This window comes from Nanorana parkeri, unplaced genomic scaffold, assembly GCF_000935625.1.
Source record: "Nanorana parkeri isolate BGI_ZX_2015 unplaced genomic scaffold, ASM93562v1 scaffold821, whole genome shotgun sequence".
Taxonomy (NCBI): Eukaryota; Metazoa; Chordata; class Amphibia; order Anura; family Dicroglossidae; genus Nanorana; species Nanorana parkeri.
Window position 1 is genome coordinate 279398 of NW_017307089.1, and position 21702 is coordinate 301099.

General features: G+C 39.0%; 1 protein-coding gene across 1 annotated transcript in view; it reads left to right on the top strand.

The window, feature by feature from the left end:
- Positions 1 to 21702, top strand: part of ABI3BP (ABI family member 3 binding protein) — a 141998-nt gene that overhangs the window by 54230 nt on the left and 66066 nt on the right. The window contains exons 9-12 of the mRNA XM_018565197.1: positions 887 to 964; positions 2973 to 3044; positions 3490 to 3555; positions 9670 to 9747. Coding sequence (XP_018420699.1) covers positions 887 to 964; positions 2973 to 3044; positions 3490 to 3555; positions 9670 to 9747 — 294 coding nt within the window. The remainder of the gene's footprint in view (positions 1 to 886; positions 965 to 2972; positions 3045 to 3489; positions 3556 to 9669; positions 9748 to 21702) is intronic.

Sequence of the window (21702 nt, forward strand, 5' to 3'; positions counted from 1 at the left end):
CTATTTGTGATCTGTCTTTTTCGCAAATGCTGATCATGCTATTCTGATGTAAAATTCTCCAGCAAAGCTAATAGGGAACAGAATCAGTATAAGCTTAAAGCAAACTTTTTCATGTGGCGTGCCTCATCACTTACCATCTAACTTCTTTCAATGTATGACTACTTCTTGCTCTACATATTAAAATGTAAGAAACATGCATGGCTGTATTTTCTGTTCACGTGTCTACAGCTTTAAAGTTGCAGCAGTTTACAAGTCGCATTCAAGCAACAGTTCATGAAAACTCTTGGATGCAGACATTTGGACTAGCCACATCTAAGGAGAAAGTATCGGAGTAGACTTCTAGTTTATACACAACTACACTGTGCAAATATGCCTTTGAGCTTATTGCTTAATATGCCTGTACAGCTTTACAGCTGCACTAACAATAATTTTGTAAAAGTAAATCTGTTCAGTTGATATATGGCCCATTGTTATGAACTTACACATACAGGGTTATTCACAAAAAGGTGAAGAGTTTGGAGAAGGCAAGAGAAGTGAACAATCTAGGACAAAATAGCTGAACTGGAAAGTGAGCTGAATTGGATAATTTTTCAAAATCAGCTATGTTGTTCTAGATTGTTCACTTCTCATGCCTTCCCCAAACTCTTCACCCTTTTGTGAATAACCCTGATAGTGAATAATCGTATCAAATATAGGCTGAAATGCACTGCACCATTAACGTTTCATGCTTTTACAGTTTACATTTCATCCATATAATAACAAAAATCATCGCACTACTTCATGGAGCACATTCTTTATCATACTTTATTCATTATGTCTTGATATATACAGTGTGATAAACATTATTAACAGTAATAAAAAAAAATGGTTGTACCTGGGTTTTCTTTTTCTCCAGTTCCAGTGCAAAAAGTTTCAAAACCAATAACCCCAAAACCCAAACCAACTCGGACTCGTACAAAACCTGGTAATAAATGTATACATTATTAGAAACGTAAAAATGTTCTGAAACATGCATACCATTTCATATACCAGTCCATCTTTAATTATGGTGTGTATCAACTTTCACACATGCTCTTAAATCTGGCAATATTTCACTTATGTTTGTAGGAAGGCTTTTTGTCTGTACTGTACATATCAGATTCCTGTTACAATTGATCGCACCAAGCATCTCTTTGCTTCTTCCAAAATAACAATTGTGCTAGAATTGTGATTTTTGAACAGTGGTAACATTACTGTAATGTACACAAGTGTGTTAAAATAATAAGGCAGCGAAAAGAGTAATAACTATATATAAACTATATATAAAGCTAGCCACTGACATTGGAGGATTGGTTATATTAATTTCTGTTCATTTCCTTTTGCCCTGATGTGATTAACAGATGCGCATATTTATATAGCAGTGAATGTGACTTTCACAAAACATTCACGGGTGGTAAATCAATTACTGTCATTAAAACACATGCACCTAGAAGATTAACTTGCAGTGAATGTTTTTCCCTGATATACAGTATATATACTCTACTTCCCATAGTGTACATTAACAATGTTTATCCAAAAGCCACATGATAATAAGGACAACATGTTTTTTATTCTTTTTGTGCATATGTGTATTATTTTAATATAATTTAGCCTATAAACTACATTGGGTTCATGCATACTTTGATAAAGAAGTTCCTAATTCCAAACTAATGACTGTTTGTAATCACAATGAGGTAATTTGGGCATCCTGCAAGTCTAATAATAATAATAATTTATAAATTATTAGAAATGAAAAACTGTTTCATGAAACACTATACAAATCTAAAAACTTCTGTTTATTTTAATTTTAAAAGCTACAGACACATGGAACTGATATTTTAGCAATGGGTAGATATCCTAATTTTAGAGGGCACCCCATCCCTTTTAATTTTTATAACAGCATCCATACAATGCTGAAGTATTAAATATTGTATCTAAATATAATGAATGAAATACATTTCAAAGAATACCACAGAGTGTTTGGATTTTATTGATCTGTTACTTGCCAAAGTATTCATTTTCTTTTAAGTTTAATATTGATTTAGGAAATATATATATATATGTATATATATATATATACAGTATAATGTCCATTTCTAAATCAGAACACCGTACACTATAAAGTGAACGTATAAAAGGGTCACGACAGATGCACATGTCATGCATTTCCTTGAATAACAACAAGTGCTTACAGTGTAAACTGGAGTAGGACACATCCATTATTGTTGTGTCTTTATATATGATCTCACCTCATTTAACAATATCCTAGGTAAACCTGAAATCCCAGCTTAACAAATATTGTCTGAATACAAATGCATGTGTATCCATAAACAAATCTTGGTGTCCTTTGTGTGTTTCGTCCATATCTGTGCAGTAATTTAGCATGAAACAACTGCACTTTGCCTCTGTGCAGGAGCTTCCTGTAATAAAGACCGGTCCCTACTGCTCTCTCTTCTAGTACAGGGTGACTGATCTTGTATCCGCCCCTTCCCTGTAGTTTTCTGGAGGTATCTTGCAGTGGGTGGAACCCTCTGTGTCCCTCCCAACAGCTCTCCTCTCTGCACAAGCTATGTGTAGAATAGTGATGAAGTCACCCCTACTTTAACAAGGTAAAATAATTTTTGTGCCCAGAGTTCAGCTCTGATTACAGCACAAAACACAGTGGTAAAAATAAGAATCTTAATGTACTTACGCCAAGAACATAATTCATGGCTTTCTTTAAATTGCACCATATAGTCCACTTTCTTTGTTTTCTTTCATTCTTTCTTTCATTCATTCATTGCTTCACAGGAAAATATAAATACATCTCCTAATTGGCTTAATGTGTTGGCAATTCAATATCAAGACTCCTTACTTCTAAATTGTGCAAGTCTTTTTGTTGCCCTTTTACAGGTGGATGTGATGTGTCTGAGTGTGTTTCAGTTGTTTTAGGACTATTGATTGTTTTTAAACAGCTCCTACTGCAGCACCCAAGGAAACTACTACTTTGCCTAAAATTCTACATGTGACTGCTGCAGCAACATTGGGTAAAAGATTATTACTATGCTCGGTGTATGAGGAATGGCATATTTTGATTTGTAATGCAGATCTAGTCGCCTTCATTTTTCTCTTTTTATGACATGATGTTTGGTCATAATGGGAACCTGCAAGTCTTTTCTTGCTTATACATTATTTTGAAATGTTGTGCTTTGTTCATCATCTCTTTTTTTCCACCATCCTCTTGCTTTATGAATGCATACTGCTGAGATCGTAGCATGCCATCATCATCAACCATCTTCAACCATCCTGGAAAAAAGTTTTCATCATTTTCTTTTTTTATGGTTAAAATAAATGTTTACATTTCAGAGGCAGCATTTCTTTATCAATGCCATCTTGCTTCAATGAACTGCATGGTTTTAAGGACTCGGGTGATCACAAACCTTTGGGTTATATTTCATTTGATGTTATTTTACATTTTCTTTCTGATTTCAGCTACCTATAGAGTGCAGCATAGCTCTTCCAGACCAAGGACATCACTCAGACCAAGAACTCGACCCGGTAATTGCTACTGTTTAGCAGTTCCCTTGTATAGTTACAAGTGTTTGTTTTGTCTGCTTTCTGCTTTGATTGTCATTTGCAGGGCCAGTATTTGGAAACAACAACCGAATCCATTGGCCAAATCTGCTCCCCCTCCCCCCCAAACACCAGATTTGTATGTAATGTCCTTTAAAGAGTCCATATAAAAAAACTATTTATGAGACTAATTACAACACCTTTCACCGCAGATCTCTAATGATTCTGTGTGTAATGCTGTGGCAAAAAAATAACTGCATTGAGTTTACTTCTGGTTTATATTCCCCCAGATAGTCCAGCAGACAATGCTTTCATCTCATTATCTAGATCAGTATTCCCCAACCTTTTTTCGATCACTGCACCATTTAAAAGTATGCAAATCTCAAGAAACACCCCAGTCTAAAATGTAATGTATGTTAGAGGGGGAACCCCAATTCCCCAATTCACATCAAAGTCTCCCTACAAATCGGGATCCCCCTTCACAGCAGAGTACTCCCCTTCATATCAGAGTCGTCCTGTACATCAGCAGCCCCCATCATATCAGAAGCCCCCCTTCACATCAGGAGCCCTCTTCACATCAGGGTCCCTTTCATATCAGAGTCTTAAGTCCCCCCTTCACATCAGGGTCCCTTTCATATCAGAGTCTTAAGTCCCCCCTTCACATCAGGGTCCCTTTCATATCAGAGTCTTAAGTCCCCCTTCACATCAGGGTCCTACCAACACAAACTTTTGAGGCACCTCTGAGAAAGCCAGAAGGCACCTCAAGGAGCCACGGCCCCCAGGTTGAGAAAGGCTGATCTAGATGTTGTATGTATTGCAACCTGCCCGATAGTCAAAAGCAGGGGAAACAAAGAACATAGCTGTTAGAAAGATGGACTACTGTTTCCTGCTACTACTACTACTTTTCCTTTATACCATGAATATAACAAAGGCTGCCAACAGATTCCAACTTCACATCCACAGCACAAAAGAAGGAAAGGGGCTTACCTACTGCTCATAAAGAATAGGGGATAGGGGAAACTTCCATGGCTGTTGTTACCAAAGTGTCACTGTATTCTAGAAAATGTTAAGTTAGTCGATGTGTTCCTGGAAATACTACTTTGTTAACAAATTGGATTAGGTCAGTGTTAATCAACTTGAACATTAGAGTGAGTTAAGTGTGGCCCTTGACACTTTGAGAGGGCTGTACAATAGCAGTATGTTTTCATGAGTTAAGGTGCATCATGTTAGGCAGCTCATTAAAAACTAAAATGCTGCGATGCAAGATTTTGGGCCCCATAAAGGGTGTCACGGCAGTAATAATAATCCCAAACATTGGTGTCAGTGGCCACAATCAACACCCCCAGTGTTGGTGTCAGTGTATGCAACAGTAACTCTCATCAGTGGTATCAGTGGACACATTATAACCCCCTGCATTGGTGTCAGTGGATGCAATAAAAACCTCCTGCATTGGTGTCAGTGGCTGCAATAATAACTTGCAGCATTGGTGTCTGTGGCTAGAATAACAATCCCCAGCATTGTTGTCAGACACTGCAACAATTAACTTTACATTGGTGTCAGTGGCTGTATAATAACCCCCAGCATTAGTGGTAGTGCACGCACTATTATCCCCCCACATTGGTGGTCAGAAGCAGTGATATTTAACCCCCATTGTGGGTTAATTACCTGATCACACACTCCAATGCACTCTCTTTTTCTCTCAAATGTAGCCAGTACTGTTCAATAAAGCTGTTTTATACAAAAGAGAAAAAAAGAACAAGCAGAAGGGCAGCTTTTTCTGTTTGAGGTCGAGACTTTATGTTTAATGTTGGGCTGAAAGCACTCCTCCTGACAGTACAGTTTATTTCAATGCAAAGAGCATTTCAGCACCCAGTACCACGCTGCATCTCTGCTACCCTCTGTTGCACAGCAAGTCACAGACCCATCCTAGCACACAGCAGGCCACACACAGAGGGCTGGCAGTTCATGTGTTAGGGGAGCAAGGGATTAGGTGAGCCAACTAAACAACAAAGTTTTTGTGAAAGTTATTTTCAAATGGCCCTTGCCCTTGTACTGTTGTAGATGGAAGTATGATGTATTTGTATTACCATAGCTATTCCATGCAATATCATTAATTTAAGATTCAAAAGTAGGCTGTAGATTTATTTGGGTGCTGGGATAATAGCAGAAAATCCTCAGCATTCACATAACATGGAATCACTTTGGTAATACGCGTTACAGGTTGCATGGCATCTATATAGCATGGCAACTTTTGAGTAACATAGTCCCATTATGGAGGTGTTTGGGAAGAAAGCTGTAGGTATATGAAGATATGTCCTCATGCCTGCATTTCATTTATACAACAAGCAGAGGCAGAACAGTTTAATGACAGGTCTGCTTTAAAAGCTGACTGCCTTTTCTTTTGTTAGATAAATGTTCAGGCATATTGTTGTGCTACAAGAACCATTTTAGACCAGCTAAGTTTATAAACAAATGGACCAATCTTAAATTTCCTGATAGAAATTTGAGTTTGTGGTTACATAAAAATGTTAAATTGCCCATTGTGTAGTTTTTTAAAAGATGGGCTGCTGCCCAAGTAATCTTGTGGAAAAACAGTCTCACCCCACCACCAAGACTGACATTTTGCGGTTGTGGTTTGGCGCAGTGTTTCTTTTTATCCTCAAGTGTATGTTATTATGTCTGAAACATTTCAATGTTGTCGTCTGTCCAGAGGATGTTAAGGTTTATGAGGATTATTGAAAACCTCTTAACAGAACCTGGTCTGTCTATCTATTTGAGGAACCAGAGAGATTACCTTATATAATGTAATTTATTCTTTCTTTCTACATTAATATTTCTTATGCATCACCCAAAGATAACCAATCAAGTATTTTCTCTTTTTAGTTAAAGAAAGTAGTGTTAAATACTACTGAATTAATGTGTGAAATATTTTTATTATAGGATACTCCTGCAATGTTTTTTTACAAATGTTCCCATCATCCAGACTTTCTATTCTTTTTCGAATAATAATATTTATTACTGATTTATTTTTCCCACAAGCTCCTTCTGTCAAATTAGAGTGGTTTAGATCAATTATACACTCAGCAATGCTCAATATTTTATAAACACTTATCCGTACACTTGGGTACAAAGCTTGCAAAAGTCATGGCAATGTAATAAATTGGTGATAGTGTATCTATTGAAATCCATATATTTCCATTTGTTTTTAGTGCAATAGCAAGCCATTCATCATCAGCCTGTACATCTTGTGTATATTTTTACTTTTAATGATTTTTTTATTTGAAGACAACCCCCACCAAACTGTACTATGCAGATAATTCATGCTCTGTCTGACCTATATATCTTGGGAACTACAGAAATGAGATATCCCCACATGAATTCCAATTTCTTTCTAACTGCTATAACTATTACAGTGGCAAAAGATGGTGCCCACTCCTCCTGACTGATTTGCCCAGATTAATTATTATTATATCAAATTAAAAGGTAACATTACTTTTCCACGGTTGCCCCACTCATCAGCTGAATAAAAATAAAATGTGATCTCAGGCTACTCCCTTTCACACTATCCCAGCCTGCACATAGTATGCCAGCATCTACACCCTCCTTGGAGCTAGCAACTTTGGCACTGGCCTATCCTTAACCCTGCACCTACACAGCAGCACATAGTTACTGTAGCTTGCTATGAAGATGCTGTAAACACTGCTTGCCCATGTGCAAGCTGGGATAGTGTGAAATCTGCATGTAAGGTCTGTGTTTATATTTAATATAAATTATTTTGTCATTTGATGAGGGGAGCGAGGAGGGTCAAGGGGGGCTTTTACATAAGTTATTCTTCAATTATGTTTGGGAACTGAAATCCTGTCAGTCAATACACTTGGGTAATTGTAATAAGAAAGAAGCAGGTCGGGGACAGAGTATTTTTAAGTCAGGTAAAACAGATCTTGTTGAGAGGTCTGTATCACAGGGTTCCAAATTATTGTGAAATTTGGCAAAGCAAAGCTGATAGACATAATTAGTTATGCATACATTACTCAGGTGACATAAGTAATTTCATAATCATATCCTTGTATTAGGCACAGTGAACCAAAACAGAAAATGTAGTTCCAACACTTTTAATTGTTTCAGAGTTCTCACTGACTAACCTTGAGACATTTCTGGACAGGATATGTAAGCTCATTTGTTCAGATTTACGCTGCAGGATACCTTGACTTGAAAAACAACTATTAAGCGCCTGATTTTAATTAGGGTATCTGTTTAATGGCTGTCATTGACGTACTGTATTCCTAAGCACATTGGCTGATGCTGAAAATATTTTTTATGCTTTGAAGCTTGCTTTTTCGTTTTTCTCAGTCCTGAACATTTTTCAGTAATTTCCAACTGGGTGAGTCTGTTTACTGGTATGGTGTATAAGGTCTTTACATATTGAAATTACTGCCTAGGCTGCTTTTTCATCACTATGCTGTAAAGTAGTAAAAGAAAAAAGCTGTGGTACAAAATCCTTAATGAAACAGCCCCACAGTTGCCCTAGAGCCCAAACTGTTCAGGCAAAAGAGTAGACTGCAACCCATTTATTTATACACTGGCCATATTCATTTCTGTAACTATAAAAGGATCTGAGGTTAGTCATCCAGGTACAATTTATTTAAATGTGATAAAAAAAATGCCTTGCTAACAGAACAAAACGTTTCAGGGCCAATAGCTGATCAGTTCCATTTTGAATTGTTCTTTCCAACTTATTATTTATGTTCTCAGATGTCTATGTAGGCTTCAGTATGTGGGACGAACTATCCAAAATATCACCAAAGACTAAATAAACTTAGATCCATAGAACATGGGTGTAGGGACCTAGCGTGCCAAGAGACTTTCCCCGCTGCTAAATCTCTGCGCAGATCCTCCTACTGTTACTCACTACACTTTCCAATGCAATCCATTTCTTTTTTACAATGTAATTACTCCCCATAGTTACTGCCCACTTATTCCACCCTTCCCACCCATTGACTTGCACTCCACCCTTCCCAGTCCCATTTCACATCTGCCACATTAAACTATGCCTGCTTCTTTTCTCTAACACATTTTTATCCATCGTTTTTTCCCCCTCCATCTACCCAAAATCGAATCAAAACAGCCTCAGCATACTGGGAGGAATTAATAAAAATGTCTTGGATTCATACATATATACATTCTTTCTTTTTATATTGTTGTAGTCCTGATGAAGGGGGTGTTCTTGGCCCCTGAAATGTGTTGGCTCTGTTTAAAGTCCTCTATTTAATCACATTGGAATCAATTCATATTTGGTTTGGTGCAAACCAAATCCATGGAAATTCTTTGGTGTGTACAACCTGCCGTCCTAGGACCAAGATACCCTGTTCAATAAAAAAAAAAAAATACAGCAACACTATTGGATAAGTAATACCAACAGAAAAGCCCCAGGGTACCAGTGCTGCTTATCTATTAGCTTGATTTTTCTTTTTCTGATAATTTTCGGTATTTAAGCAGCTTTCATTAAAGAAACAAACAAACACAGTGCTGGTGCCACTGAGCTATCTCCCAGGCTAAGACGAGCACTATAATTATGCTAAATACTGTTATAGCAAGTATCAAGAGATTTGCAAAAAGAATGCTGAAAATATCAGTGAAGCTTACTCTATAAAGTAGCACCAATGGCCAAGCCGGAATACACTGTACTGTTACCCAATCAGATTTCAATTAACAGGAAAAAAAAAAAAAAACTTTCTGCAGGTTACAGCACTTTGTACTTTGTTCTTTGCCTTATTGAATAAGCCTGGATATAGCAAAACTCAAACTGTTCTGCTCTGCAGAGCACTCTTGAATATTTCTCCGTGCATGGCTGATAGGTGTAGAAAAACATTTTATTGTAATAGTTTGGTTGCCTGCAGAGCAATTAGCTTTTTCTTCTAAATGTCTGCTCTTTAGATTTTTGTAAGGAAAACCATTTAAACCGCATTATTCAGGGATGAATACATTACATATCATGATTACAAAACTAAACAAAGACATGTAATTATAGCATATTTCCTTGAGCTAGACATATTAGCTCCAAACTTAAACAAATCTTTTCTTTCACATTTAACCTCTCAGCACAGAATGGAACAACTCAAGGATCAATGAGACCAAGACCAACTGGAGACTTCAACTGGGTACCGGGCACAATCCCAGGTAATGCCTGATGAGGTTTGTCAATAACTGAAGTAAATAGGCCTAAATGATGAAATAACAAGCAGTTCGTTCTGGATATTTTGTTGTAATGCTATAACAGCAATCAAGTGATCTGAAATTTCTACTGTATGCATAGGCTGGGAACCTACAATATTATTCTGTAGTGAATTACTGGAGGAATCATTTTCATGATGGCCCAGCATAACTATGTACATTTCATGCACATATTCCTTTAGTAAATTGACATCTACATGCAAAATATGTCAGCTGCAAGTATTAAATTAGATGCACATTTTACAAATTCAAGGTATATTGAATTTTAGCAATGAACTCTACAATATGCCAGGGAAGAAGGCTACAATTTGTTTAGATCTTGTTAGGATTTAAATATAGGAGCTGCCATCAGAGCCAGATTGAGACTAAACAAAGTCATAGGCAAGCTAACAGCCCTGGTTCCCCCTCCAAACCCAACTCTAAGCACACTATTCACATAATGAAAGCAAGAGAAACATATATAGGCTTAAAGATTTACTAAGGAATAAGGATCTCCAAAATATTAGTTTTTGAAAGCAGACTTCCTATAGAATAAAGCAGTGGTAGTCTCAGTTTTGTATGTTGCACAATATTTGCATTGTTTATTAAATCTGTATTTTTAGTAAAAACGCACAAATTTTTAACCACAAAGGCACAACATGACATTCAAATTTGATGTTACTAAATACTAGAAATGTCTAGCCTCTGTTGGACCCCCACCCCACCTCTGCTGTTCGTCTACTTCCTGCTAGGCTGCTGCTTTCTAGAATTTGCTGAAATCCTAAACGCTCAGAGCTTAGCACTTTCAAGTTTAGATTAAATAGGAGAGTTTTTTGAATGGTAGTTCACTGATCTCCTCCTCTCTCTATCCTTAAATGGCCTGCTGCACCTCAGGTCTGACAGAGGAGCTAGTAAGCACTTTACAGCCACCTGCATAATTTCTACTAAAGTTTGCAAACTGATCTCTGGCTGATAACGCCAAAACACCAACTGGGCCCTAGACTCACCTAGATTACCTTGTCACCCTAACCTGGCTGCTACTGCCTATTGACTATGAAAGTGCATGCTTTGAGGCTGTCATATGTATAGTAATAATGAGTTACTCCTAGTAGGGGTTTGTTTGCACATCCCTACCAGGAGGTGTGGTTTAACAGAAGGGATGGTGTAGGTGAGTTTATCTCGACTACCATGTGAAAACAGTGTGTATGTTTTTGGAGCCGTTTCCATATGCATTTGCTGTGTTCATTTGTAATAAACACACCAACAAAATCTGTTGGACCAGCATGGTGAGTGTCAGATTGTGATTCTCATATGTAGGAGCTATTCTTTGCATCAAGTTCTAAACACTTTGAGAAAAGAGGATAAACATAGTGAACCATTAGTGAATTTACATACTAAAAATAATCACTAGGCTTAATGTAGGATGTAGCTTTGTAAATCTATTACTAGGCTTAGTAGTAAATGAACATTACGTTTCTACCTACCATCACTTTCTCCATTACAAAAGATGATCACAGTGATCTTATCACTGATAGACAGGCCCGGCGCTACCGCAAGGCAAGTCAAGCGGCCGCTTGGGGGCGCTGAAGGGGTGAGGGTGGGAAAATCGTAGTGGTCAGTAAGTGGCCACCGCTGCGGTATGGGGCTCCGAGTTTTGACCCCATGTGAGCTGGACCCCGCCCTGGTGTCAACGGGGCCTTAACAAAGTGTGTGTCCAGTGGTGGATCCGGGGGGAAGGCCACAGAGCAATTGCCCCCCACAAGAAAATGTATAGCTTTCTGGTGAAGGAGAGGAAGATCCAGGATGTACTTGTGTGTGATTATGTTAATTCATTATTGTTTAGACACAAAAAATGATATGTGTATTAAAAAAACATGATTAAATTAGATTTTGTAGACCTAATTCTAGTAGGATCTAGCCAATAAAGGACCTTTGAATATAATTAATTTAGTGTGCATGGTGTTATTTATATAAAATATATATACAAATAAATATATATATATATATAAATATACATACATATATTTATATAAGGCCCACACTTGTTAAAATCTTGTGTGTGTCCATAGACACACACAGCTCTGCGGCAGGCCATGACCTTCCTCTCCGCCCAACAGTTTGATTGATGGCAAAAGGAGCTCTGCCATCAGTATCCTCACCTGCAACCAGGAAGTTCAGGGAACCAAGGATCGGGTGGCAGCGATTAATAATAACACAGACATGTCAGAGCAAAATGACTTATGTTTGCCAAATCAATGCACACTGGGATTGCCTTGTCATCTGCAGAGCATTACTGGGAAATCTCATCTGCAATCTCATGAGATTTCAGGGAAAGGCATTTTCTTCCCCTGAGATGATGTGCATGGTCACATGTCTAGTTACATGTGCCAGAAATCCAGGAAGTAATAGGAGATCTAGTAATCTCCCCTTAGTAAACATGGCCACAGTCAGAAGACTGGGGAGGAAAAGAGAAATAAGTTATGCAAAGAATACAAAGCCTGCAATTAACTAGAAGTATGTGTTTGTAGATTGTCATTACTAAACATTTCTAAAGGTACATTTGTTGTTATTTTACAGATATGGGTAAAGGTCCACTTTAATGCAGAGAATGCATTAAGGTAAAAAAAACCCAGAGCCCTTAGTATTACTTTAAAGCTGAATGCCAGACAGAAATGAATGCAGTTGCAGGGAGGTAAAAGCAACACAAGGAGCCAATTAGTTGTGCTGCAGCTCTAAAATCATGCTGATAGAAGGAGAGTGAAGAGTACCAGAAAGATGAGCTCAGTAGTCTGATGCTTCTTCTTAACTGTCCAGTCACAGGGTGGGGATGGAAAGGAGATTTGTAGGTACTACTGAACTGCGGCAGAAAAAAAATCAAGTCTTCTGCTCTGCCGGCAGAGCTGTTTTGTTGGGTAGAGCTGTGTAAATCTCAATACTGGGAGGACAGACATACTTTGCTAGATAAAACAGCTCACGTATATGAATTTCTTCTGTATATTTAGTTGCTAGCCTTCATTTTAAATGAAGTTGGGCAGTCGAGAGGTCTTTTAAAAACATTCCTCTCCACCTGCAGGATAAAGAACTATTCACAAAGTTAAGTGTGTCGTGAACATTTCTAACTTTTTAATTGTCACCTCTAGTGTCAAAACAGAAGTTGACAATGTGCAGTACAACAATTTTCAGGGTAGCAAGGTGGTTTTTATAACTGTGACAGGGAGGCTGCCTTATAAAGATATTTGTACAGGGCAACATTTCACTTTAGGTCAGCCCTGAATTCATATCTACCTGGCTCAGCCCATACTTTCTTTCCTCCTAATTACCAATGTAGTCATGTGACTCAATTAGAAAGCTACTTCTAAGAAATCCAGCTGTAGACAGACAGCACTTTGGTACTTTTTAGTGGTGTTTTTCCAATTAAAAATTATATTTTGGTATGATATATGTTTATAAATAATAATAATGAATTAATATAAATAAATGTATGGTATGGTATATAGTATTCACTGAATATACTTGGGTAGATCTTAGTAAGGAGAATGCTTAGTGGCAGTGCTTATACAGTATATATTCAAATTTGAAGCCTATATTTCTATATGAAATGTGGCTGAAATGTGTACAATTTAAGCTTTAATTTATTTTGGTTGTTAAAAGTGAATGGTGCCAGAGCCAAGTTGATAAGGATGTTTTGTTTTTCGGTAGCAAAGCTGTTATGCTTTGACAGAGGAGGTAAAGGTGTTGAGAAAAACTGATATGGGGGCCTAAGTGGTGTTGCTCTAGAGCCCCATTTCCTTAAAGGAGAACTGAGGGGAGTGATTTTCACTCAGCCTCATAATCTGAGCCGGCCTGTGACAATGAAACTGTCACAGGTCGGCTCAGTAGATGGGGAAGTGAGCAAACACATACCGTCACTCGCTCACTTCTCGATCTATCCCTGCAGAGAGCCGTGACTGTCACTCACGGCTCCCTGCAGGGATTCCCCCCTCCACTGTCCGATCCTTCAGCGCTGACTGGCGAAACGGATGTGGGAGGGAGTGGGCACAGCTGGCTCTGCCTCTGGATTGGCAGAGCCAGCTGTCAATCCCGCAGCAGGCTGGATCCAACATTATTGTCGGGATCCGTCCCGGCTGTGGCGTCTCAGTATTACACTTACAATATTACACTTTTTTTCACTACTCACTCAGAGCTCCACCCCTCCTCCTTAATGTCCCACCCACATCCCTGTCCACCTCTCTACTTTACAAGCCTCCCCTACAGCCTGGAGCTCAGCTGCATGTTTCAAGAGGTGGAAGGCATTGTAGGAGATGACCTGCAAACACAAACAAAAACAGAAGTCGCTGCTACTTAGAAGAGGCAGGGATATGCAGTGTTTTTAAAAGTAAGAAAATATTTTGGAGCAAAATAAAAAATTATGTTTATTTGTCTCACAATGTTTGTCCTGAATAGCTAATGTACTGCTGGTGCATTTAGATCTCTTTAAAGGTTTTAGTGGTCACCCTTAAGGTCAGGTAAAGGGTTAGGATGAACTCAACATGTGTGTCAAAAACTCTTTTTCTAGTTTCGGATACTGTGGGGAGGGATTGGAGGTGACCAATTCCTCCTGCAGATACACACTAGAGGCCCAGCACAGCATACAGGCAGCTGAAGACCTTCAGTGTGCTCCAGCAATCAATAGAATGTTTAATGTAAGTTGCTATGGCTGTGCTGAATTCCTTTGTTCACTGGCTGGTAAGTGTGCGGGAAGTATGCCCTTTTCTTTAAAAGGCTTGTTATTGATTGCTGGGACAGCCTGGAGGCCTTCAGTTGCCTGTGTGCTGTGCTGGGCTTCTAGTGTCTATCTGCGTTTTTAAGGAGGTATTGGTAAACACCTCTGCTTGTATTATGCAGTGTTTAAGTAGTGCTGGTGATTTCTGCTTTAGATTTATATGGTACCACCATTGGATACAGACCCTACTACACTGATTGTGAGCGATAGCGTGGGACAGGATGTTGACTAAAAATAAAAACCTGGCAACAGTTCTAGCCTTCCCCTACTCTACAAAAGAAGCATTTTTATTTCTTTGTTGTTGTTGGAAAGTTTTCCTCACTTGCTGTCTGGTAAAATATTGTAAGCAGCACAGAAAGTGGGAGAAATCGCTGTAACAGAGCCATAGGGAGCATTAACACTTTCTAACACTTTCCCCTCACTATTCAAAAATATGTTTTTGCTTTAAGGGTTAAGAGTTTGGCTATGGGTAAGTGTTAAATTTCAATGTTGGACTAAAGATAGTGTTCAGTGTTAAGACCAGTATAAAGGTTATATTAAATTTGGGGGTAGTACATGTGGGGCTATGTTTAATTTTCTTTCTTTTTTGCCAGAATCTCCATATTGAACATTAATTATCAGACATTTTTGAATGAGTTGCCTTGAGCACTGCGACATCATGAATTACTTACATAAAGCACTGACAAGTTTATCATATAGTAGTATAATTACCATGTAAAACAGCCAAATTCATTCAGAATTAAAATGCTTAGAACATAAATAATCACTTAGCTTTCATCAAATGTCAGAAATGAAATATCCCACACTATGAAAGAGCCAATGTAACATATTTTATGTTGTCCTTTGATATTGATTTTAAATAATTTGTAAGTGCAGTCTGTGTAATGTTCACCTCTGAAGCGACACCCAGCCTCATGCCAAGAATCTACACAAATAAATTCTTTGACTTAAAAAGCATTATTAGCTTAGTACTTTAATCTCTGTTAGCATAAAGATAATATTGGTTGAAATGATGCTCACCATTCACTGTTGAGAGTGCTTAGTATAAACCACACAAACAGCTGTTTCTTGTGATGTTTGTCATATTTACTTTCTCACTACTGTCTTAAAATAGGGATACATCTAAATCCCAAATAAAAATAGATTAGATTAAATAGCATAATCAAGTTAACCATAAACATTTCATGAGAGCCAAAGTGTGTCACAAATGTTTACATAAAAGTAGGTTAATTCATTCTTGGTAATAGATTTCCTAAGTACTCCTGCAATCTTAGTAAGTGACAGGAGCCATATGTACAAGTATTTTACATAGGGACCTCATGAAAATATTTGCAGTTTTTTTACTTTTAAATGAGGACTGCCCATTTAGTTTAGCCTTGATTTTGAAAGGCTAAAACCTAATATCAGGATCTATTTAGTGTTACTATATATCACAATATCTATAGATATACTATAGATATTTTGTACCCTTTCTCCCATTAAAAATTTAAATCAAGCAAAAGCTTGACCTTGACATTGTTCAGGCTCAGCACCTGCTTCATTTTTAAATAAATCAGTGGCTGGTAGCATGATTAGTGCACACCTTAATAACTGCCTGTTCCTGCTCCTAGAGACTTTTTTGGACGTATCAAAAGAGTTATCACTAGACTGCCACTGTAGATGCTATTTTGCCACTTGTGTATAAGTGTATACACTAATTTCAAGTACATCTCATGGCTCACATAGGCCTCTAGAACCCATCTGGCAGTCAAACCATTCTCAGTCTGAATTCAAGCTGCATTTCAAGCTTCAACCAGGGCAAGCAGAGTGGAGCTCAGTGTATTTGCCATTAGGTTTCATTATGCTCAGTTGGCAGTGCATCCTGTGCACTCTTAGGCACTTGAATGAATAGGGTATGCCTTTGTTAGATTCTAGTTACATGAAAGGAGTGCTGCCTCTTGGGTTCGAGAACATTCAAGGCAGCATTAGGAAGCTTCAATCCTACCAGTTGCTTCAAATGGACTTAAAGTAGGCAGAATGCAGACCTTCTGCAAAATGCAATTCCTAATTAAGTAATTTGTCTTCTTGACTAGCAGTTTAGCTTCTTATGTCACAGCCTCTAGCCTGCTGATTGGACACTGAATCAACATTATCACCTCAGTCCAGTGAGCTACGAGCTGAGTCAGTGTCCTGTACCTTAGAGAGGACTCTGGTGTGACGAGGGCTGCCTCTCTTACATCTCTGGTCCCAGAGCACCTGAATTGAGTGCAAGGGTGCAGGGGCGCAGATGGACACGAGAGCAAGAAGATGATGGCTCCGCCAGGTGGTGATCTCTGTAATGCTAGTAGATCCAGGCAGGGTGCATGTTTAGAAAAGACACATTTTAGGTCTTCAGACAGGCTGGGTCATCAACAGGAGGGCAGAGCAGTACCAGGAGACAAGCAGGAGCAAGATCGGGAAAACGCAGAGTCAATAACTTGCAAATGAAGAAGTACCAAGCAGCCCGCAGAAGCGTAGTCGGGGACAGGTCAGGGTCACAGGAACACAGAGTAGCGAGAAGAGTCAAACGAGTTGGGTCAAAAACAGATAAACAATCAGATGCAGGATCTCAGGAACACAGGAAGGCTGTCGATCACTCAAAAATGGAGACTGGAATGTCACAGCCTTGAATAGCCCATTTGGTGCCTTAGCTCGTAATGAGTGTGTGCACATTCCTGCATGCACCCCGGTTGGAATGTACATGAATGTGCACAGACCTGCGCAGAGGCACACGGCCGCACACAATTGTGTGAACCAGACTATGCACATACACAGGTGCAGGCGCCCGCACAGAGCCTAGGCCGCACAGAGTAGTTCTGGCTTCTTGACAACGGGTAAGCTGACAATCAGACAGCACAGGAGGTGCTACATGTCAGCGCCCGTACGCACGCGACAATCAGCGCGTACACGCACAAATGTGCGCATGTCCACACAGAGATGCAGAACCTGGCAAAGCTCTATGAGCAACACTCAGACCGCTGAGCACGAACTCTAGTTCTGGCTTCTTGACAGCAAGGAAGCATGAATGCTAAACCTGCAAAATGCAGTGATTCTGTAATATTAAAAAACAAGGGTGCCTGCAAACACCAGCAGCAGCTTTATTTGCCCGGTTAGAGCTTTGCCAGATCAGAATGGCCTCGTATTTAGGTGTATAGGGAGCAATTTAAGCCGCTGAAAATATATGTAGGCACCTTCACTTGCCTGCACTTTGTAACGCCTTACAGCTTTGTTATTAGAGTCACTTTAATCTTATTGGCTAGGAAACATAGGTGTGTGTATCCCAAAAATAACTAGCCCAAAGTGACAAATGCTTTTACAGTTTATACCATAACATGTATTTATGTCAAACCTTTTTTACCTGTTTGCCTGAGTTTTAGTTTAAATGAATGAGCTAATCAGATGTTGTAGGCAACATTGGTAATATGCTTTCAGAAAATGTTTGCATTTGAGGCTCATTCACATTAGCCTAATGAAAGGAGACAGTTTGATTAGTGTTCTTTAATAAGATTTTCCAGAGAGTAATTCTGCATGTGTCTGCGACCATTGCTATATACTTAATAAAAACATCCTGGGTACATTGATGACGTGGATGCATTTAGAAAGGATTATCATGTCATTTCTTTTTTTCCATTACACCATGCCATGCTTGTTCAGCCCTTGTTACAAGATAGAAATATACATACGTAGTAGGTGGAATTAAGCAAACGAAAAGAAGGTTGGAAGTATAAGATGGCGCCTTTCTCAAGACATTAAAATAAACAGAAATGCAGAAAATATGTAATGTGCATACTACACAGTGGGAATGGTAAAGACTTTTATTTATGTCTAAATGTATAACATTTCCAACTTCTTCAGAATAAAAAAAAAACCCTTGATGTACTTGAATGTGAAACATCTTAAGCCCACGCACCCTTGATAAATTTCATTCAAAAACATAAAACAAGAAGTTATAAAACTCAGTCTAGCTGGAGAAATAAATCTCAGGCTTCCATATAGCATGACATTCCTCTATACATGGTTCTTCCAGATTATGTAATTTTCCATACTTAGTTCTAAATGTACCTAAATAAATAATGGTCATAAAACATAAAAATAACTGAGCATATAGAATGTCATTTTTCGACTGCAAGGTTATTCTGGAGTCAATGATGTTATAAACATAAGTAAAACAAGGCGGCCGCACAGTTAGAAAATCCAGTGTGATATAAAACTTTAGTGTTCCAGAAAAAAGCACAAGGTTCCCCCATTTGGGACCTACCTCCTTCTTTTTCCTGTGGTCCTGCTGGGGAGCCTGAATGAGCTTCAGTCCAGCATTTCCACGCAAGGTTTCAGACGTACCGGCCAGCACAGGACTTGGGAGAGGCATTTTCTTTTGTACTTTGAATTATGTTGTAATTAGGTTGGCAAACCTTTATTTTGAATAGTTTTATCTTTTAGTAATTTATGACCTGACAAATAAGGTTTTGGATGCTAACCTAAAGGAAATGTGTACTGGAAAAATGTGTCATTGCTAGAAGTGTTCTGGCAAAAAAATTGTTTAGTTTCGTTTTCATTCTGATTTTTCATTATTTAGTTTTTCGGGATTCGGGTCCGAAAGTCAATTTGTTTTGGTATTCAGATGAAATATGAATTTTCATTATTTTCGATAGAAGTAGTATGTACGAATTTTTGTTATGAACAAATTTCCGTTGCAGCTAAGTGACATTAGACAAAAGAAAAAAATTACTTTTCTTTTTACAGTCCACAGTAGAAAAAAACCCCCAAAAAAGTGAGGTTCCCCCAATTGATACCAGACCCTTTAGGTCTGGTAGGAATGTTAGGAGGGACCCCCCAAGTTAAACATTTTAAAAAGTGCATGGGGTTCCCACCAAAAGTCATACCAGACCCTTTAGGTCTGGTAGGAATTTTAAGGGGAACCCCACCCCCAAAAAGGGTGGGGAAACATGGGGTCCCCCTTAAATTCCTACCAGACTCTTGATCTGAGCACAGCCTGGCAGAGCTTGAATGGGGGGGTGATCAAGTGCCCCCTCCCTGCGCAATACCAGGCCACGTGCGCTTGGCATAGGGAGGGTGTCCCCATGCCAATAGGGACAAGGGCCTCTTCCCCAAAACCTTGACCTGGTGGTTTGTTGGGGTCTTCGGGCAGGGGGGCTTATTGGCATTTGGGCACCCCTTTAATTAAGGGGGCACCCAGACACCGCCTTCCCCTTTCGAATGACTAAGGGCTACTTGCACCCATACTCATTCACTAAAGGGTTAAAAGTCAATGTAAATAAAGAAACCACATGTTTTGAAAAATTCCTTTATTTAAATCCATCAATGTAATCCAGCCTCAATCACGATGAACAACGCCCACCCAAAAAAATCCTACTGCACACACCAACCCATCCGTATCCAACGAAGACTCATCACAAAATTACAGATTTGTCCAGAATGTAAACAAATGGGCGGAGTGAGCCGTGACGTCACAGGGCTCGTTTCACCCATTTGAAATTCTTAGCTGTCATATAACACAATAGCATTCGGGAGCTCACGAATGCTATTTGTGAGCTCTTGAATGCCATTCAGGTCTGGGAGCAGAGGTGTCATAATACTATTCATACGACACCTCGGCTCACAGGTCCGAATGGCATTCGGGAGCTTACGAATGGCATTCAAGACCTTACAAATAGCATTCGGGAGCTCCCGAATGCTATTGAGTTATATGACAGCGGCTCGCTACTCCCATTTGTTTACATTCGGGCCAGAGCCGTCATTTTGTGGTGAGTATTTGTGTTCGGACAAGTCGGCGTGCTGCGGGACTTTTTTTTATTTCTGTGAGTTGGTGAGCGTCATTCATCGTAATTGATGCTGAATTACAAAGATGGATCCATTTTTTTCTTTTTAAATAAAGAAATTGTCAAAAACTGACTTTTCAAAATGTGTGGTACCCCTTACTCATTCAAAAGGGGGGGTGGCATCTGGGTGCCCCCATAATTCAAAGGGTACCATGATGCAAATAAGCCCCCTGCCTGCAGACCCCCACAACCACTGAGTCAGGGTTGTGGAGAAGAGGCCCTTGTCCCCAACAGCATAGGAACACCCTCCCAATGCTGAGGGCACATGGCCTGGTATGCGCAGGGAGGGGGGTGCTCGATCATCTACCCCTTTCTTGCCCGGCATGTGCTCAGATTAAGGGTCTGGTAGGAATTTTAAGGGGGCCCCATGTTTTTCCCCCTGTTTTTTGGGGTGGGGTTCCCCCTTAAAATTCCTACCAGACACTTAGGGTCTGGTGTGACTTTTGGGGGTGACCCCACGCATCTTTTAACTTGGGGGATTCCTACCAAACCTAAAGGGTCTGGTATCAATTATGGGGAAACCTCACGCTTTTTTTTTTTTCCTTCTGCGGACTGTAAAAAGAAAAAAAGTCATTTTTTTTTCTTTTGTCTAATGTCACTGTGCTGCAACAAAAATGTATGAATTTCCAAAAATTAGTGCGCATAATGAATCTTTACGAAACAAGTCGCACATGTCTAGTCATTGTTGAATTCTCCCTTTGAAAAATGCAAGTTGCTTGGTTGCTATGTAGATCCAATAGCTTCAAATGAATTGATCCAATGGAGTCAATGACCTGGATCAAGTATGTAGATCAGCAGTGTTGAACTTCCTTTGGCTTCACTGGCTGCATGCCTGTTCTCTATTAATCACTCAGAAAGTACTAAGACCAGAGACAGCAAGGCAACTGGCATTTTCAGAAGGAAGTAGTATGCCTTTTTTTTCCTTTGTTATTTGCATGTTTCTATGTTCTTTATACAATGGATTTTCAGCAAATTTAGCTAAGAAAAATTGATCAATGCTACTCAAAAGCCAATTGCTTCCCATTTAATCGACTTTAGATACAATTTGGAAGTAATGAATGAACGGATTAAACCTGAAGATTAAAATGAAAGCTCCATTAGAAATGACTAACAGGGTTATTCACAAAAGGGTGAAGAGATTGGAGAAGGCAGGAGAAGTGAACAATCTAGGACAACATAGCTGGACTGAAAAGTGAGCTGAATTGGAGATTTTTTTCAAATCATCTATTAAGATCTAAAAATCATTAAAAAATATCAAAAGGAACTCCAACCATAGATCAGTTTTCCACAGAATTTAAGATTATA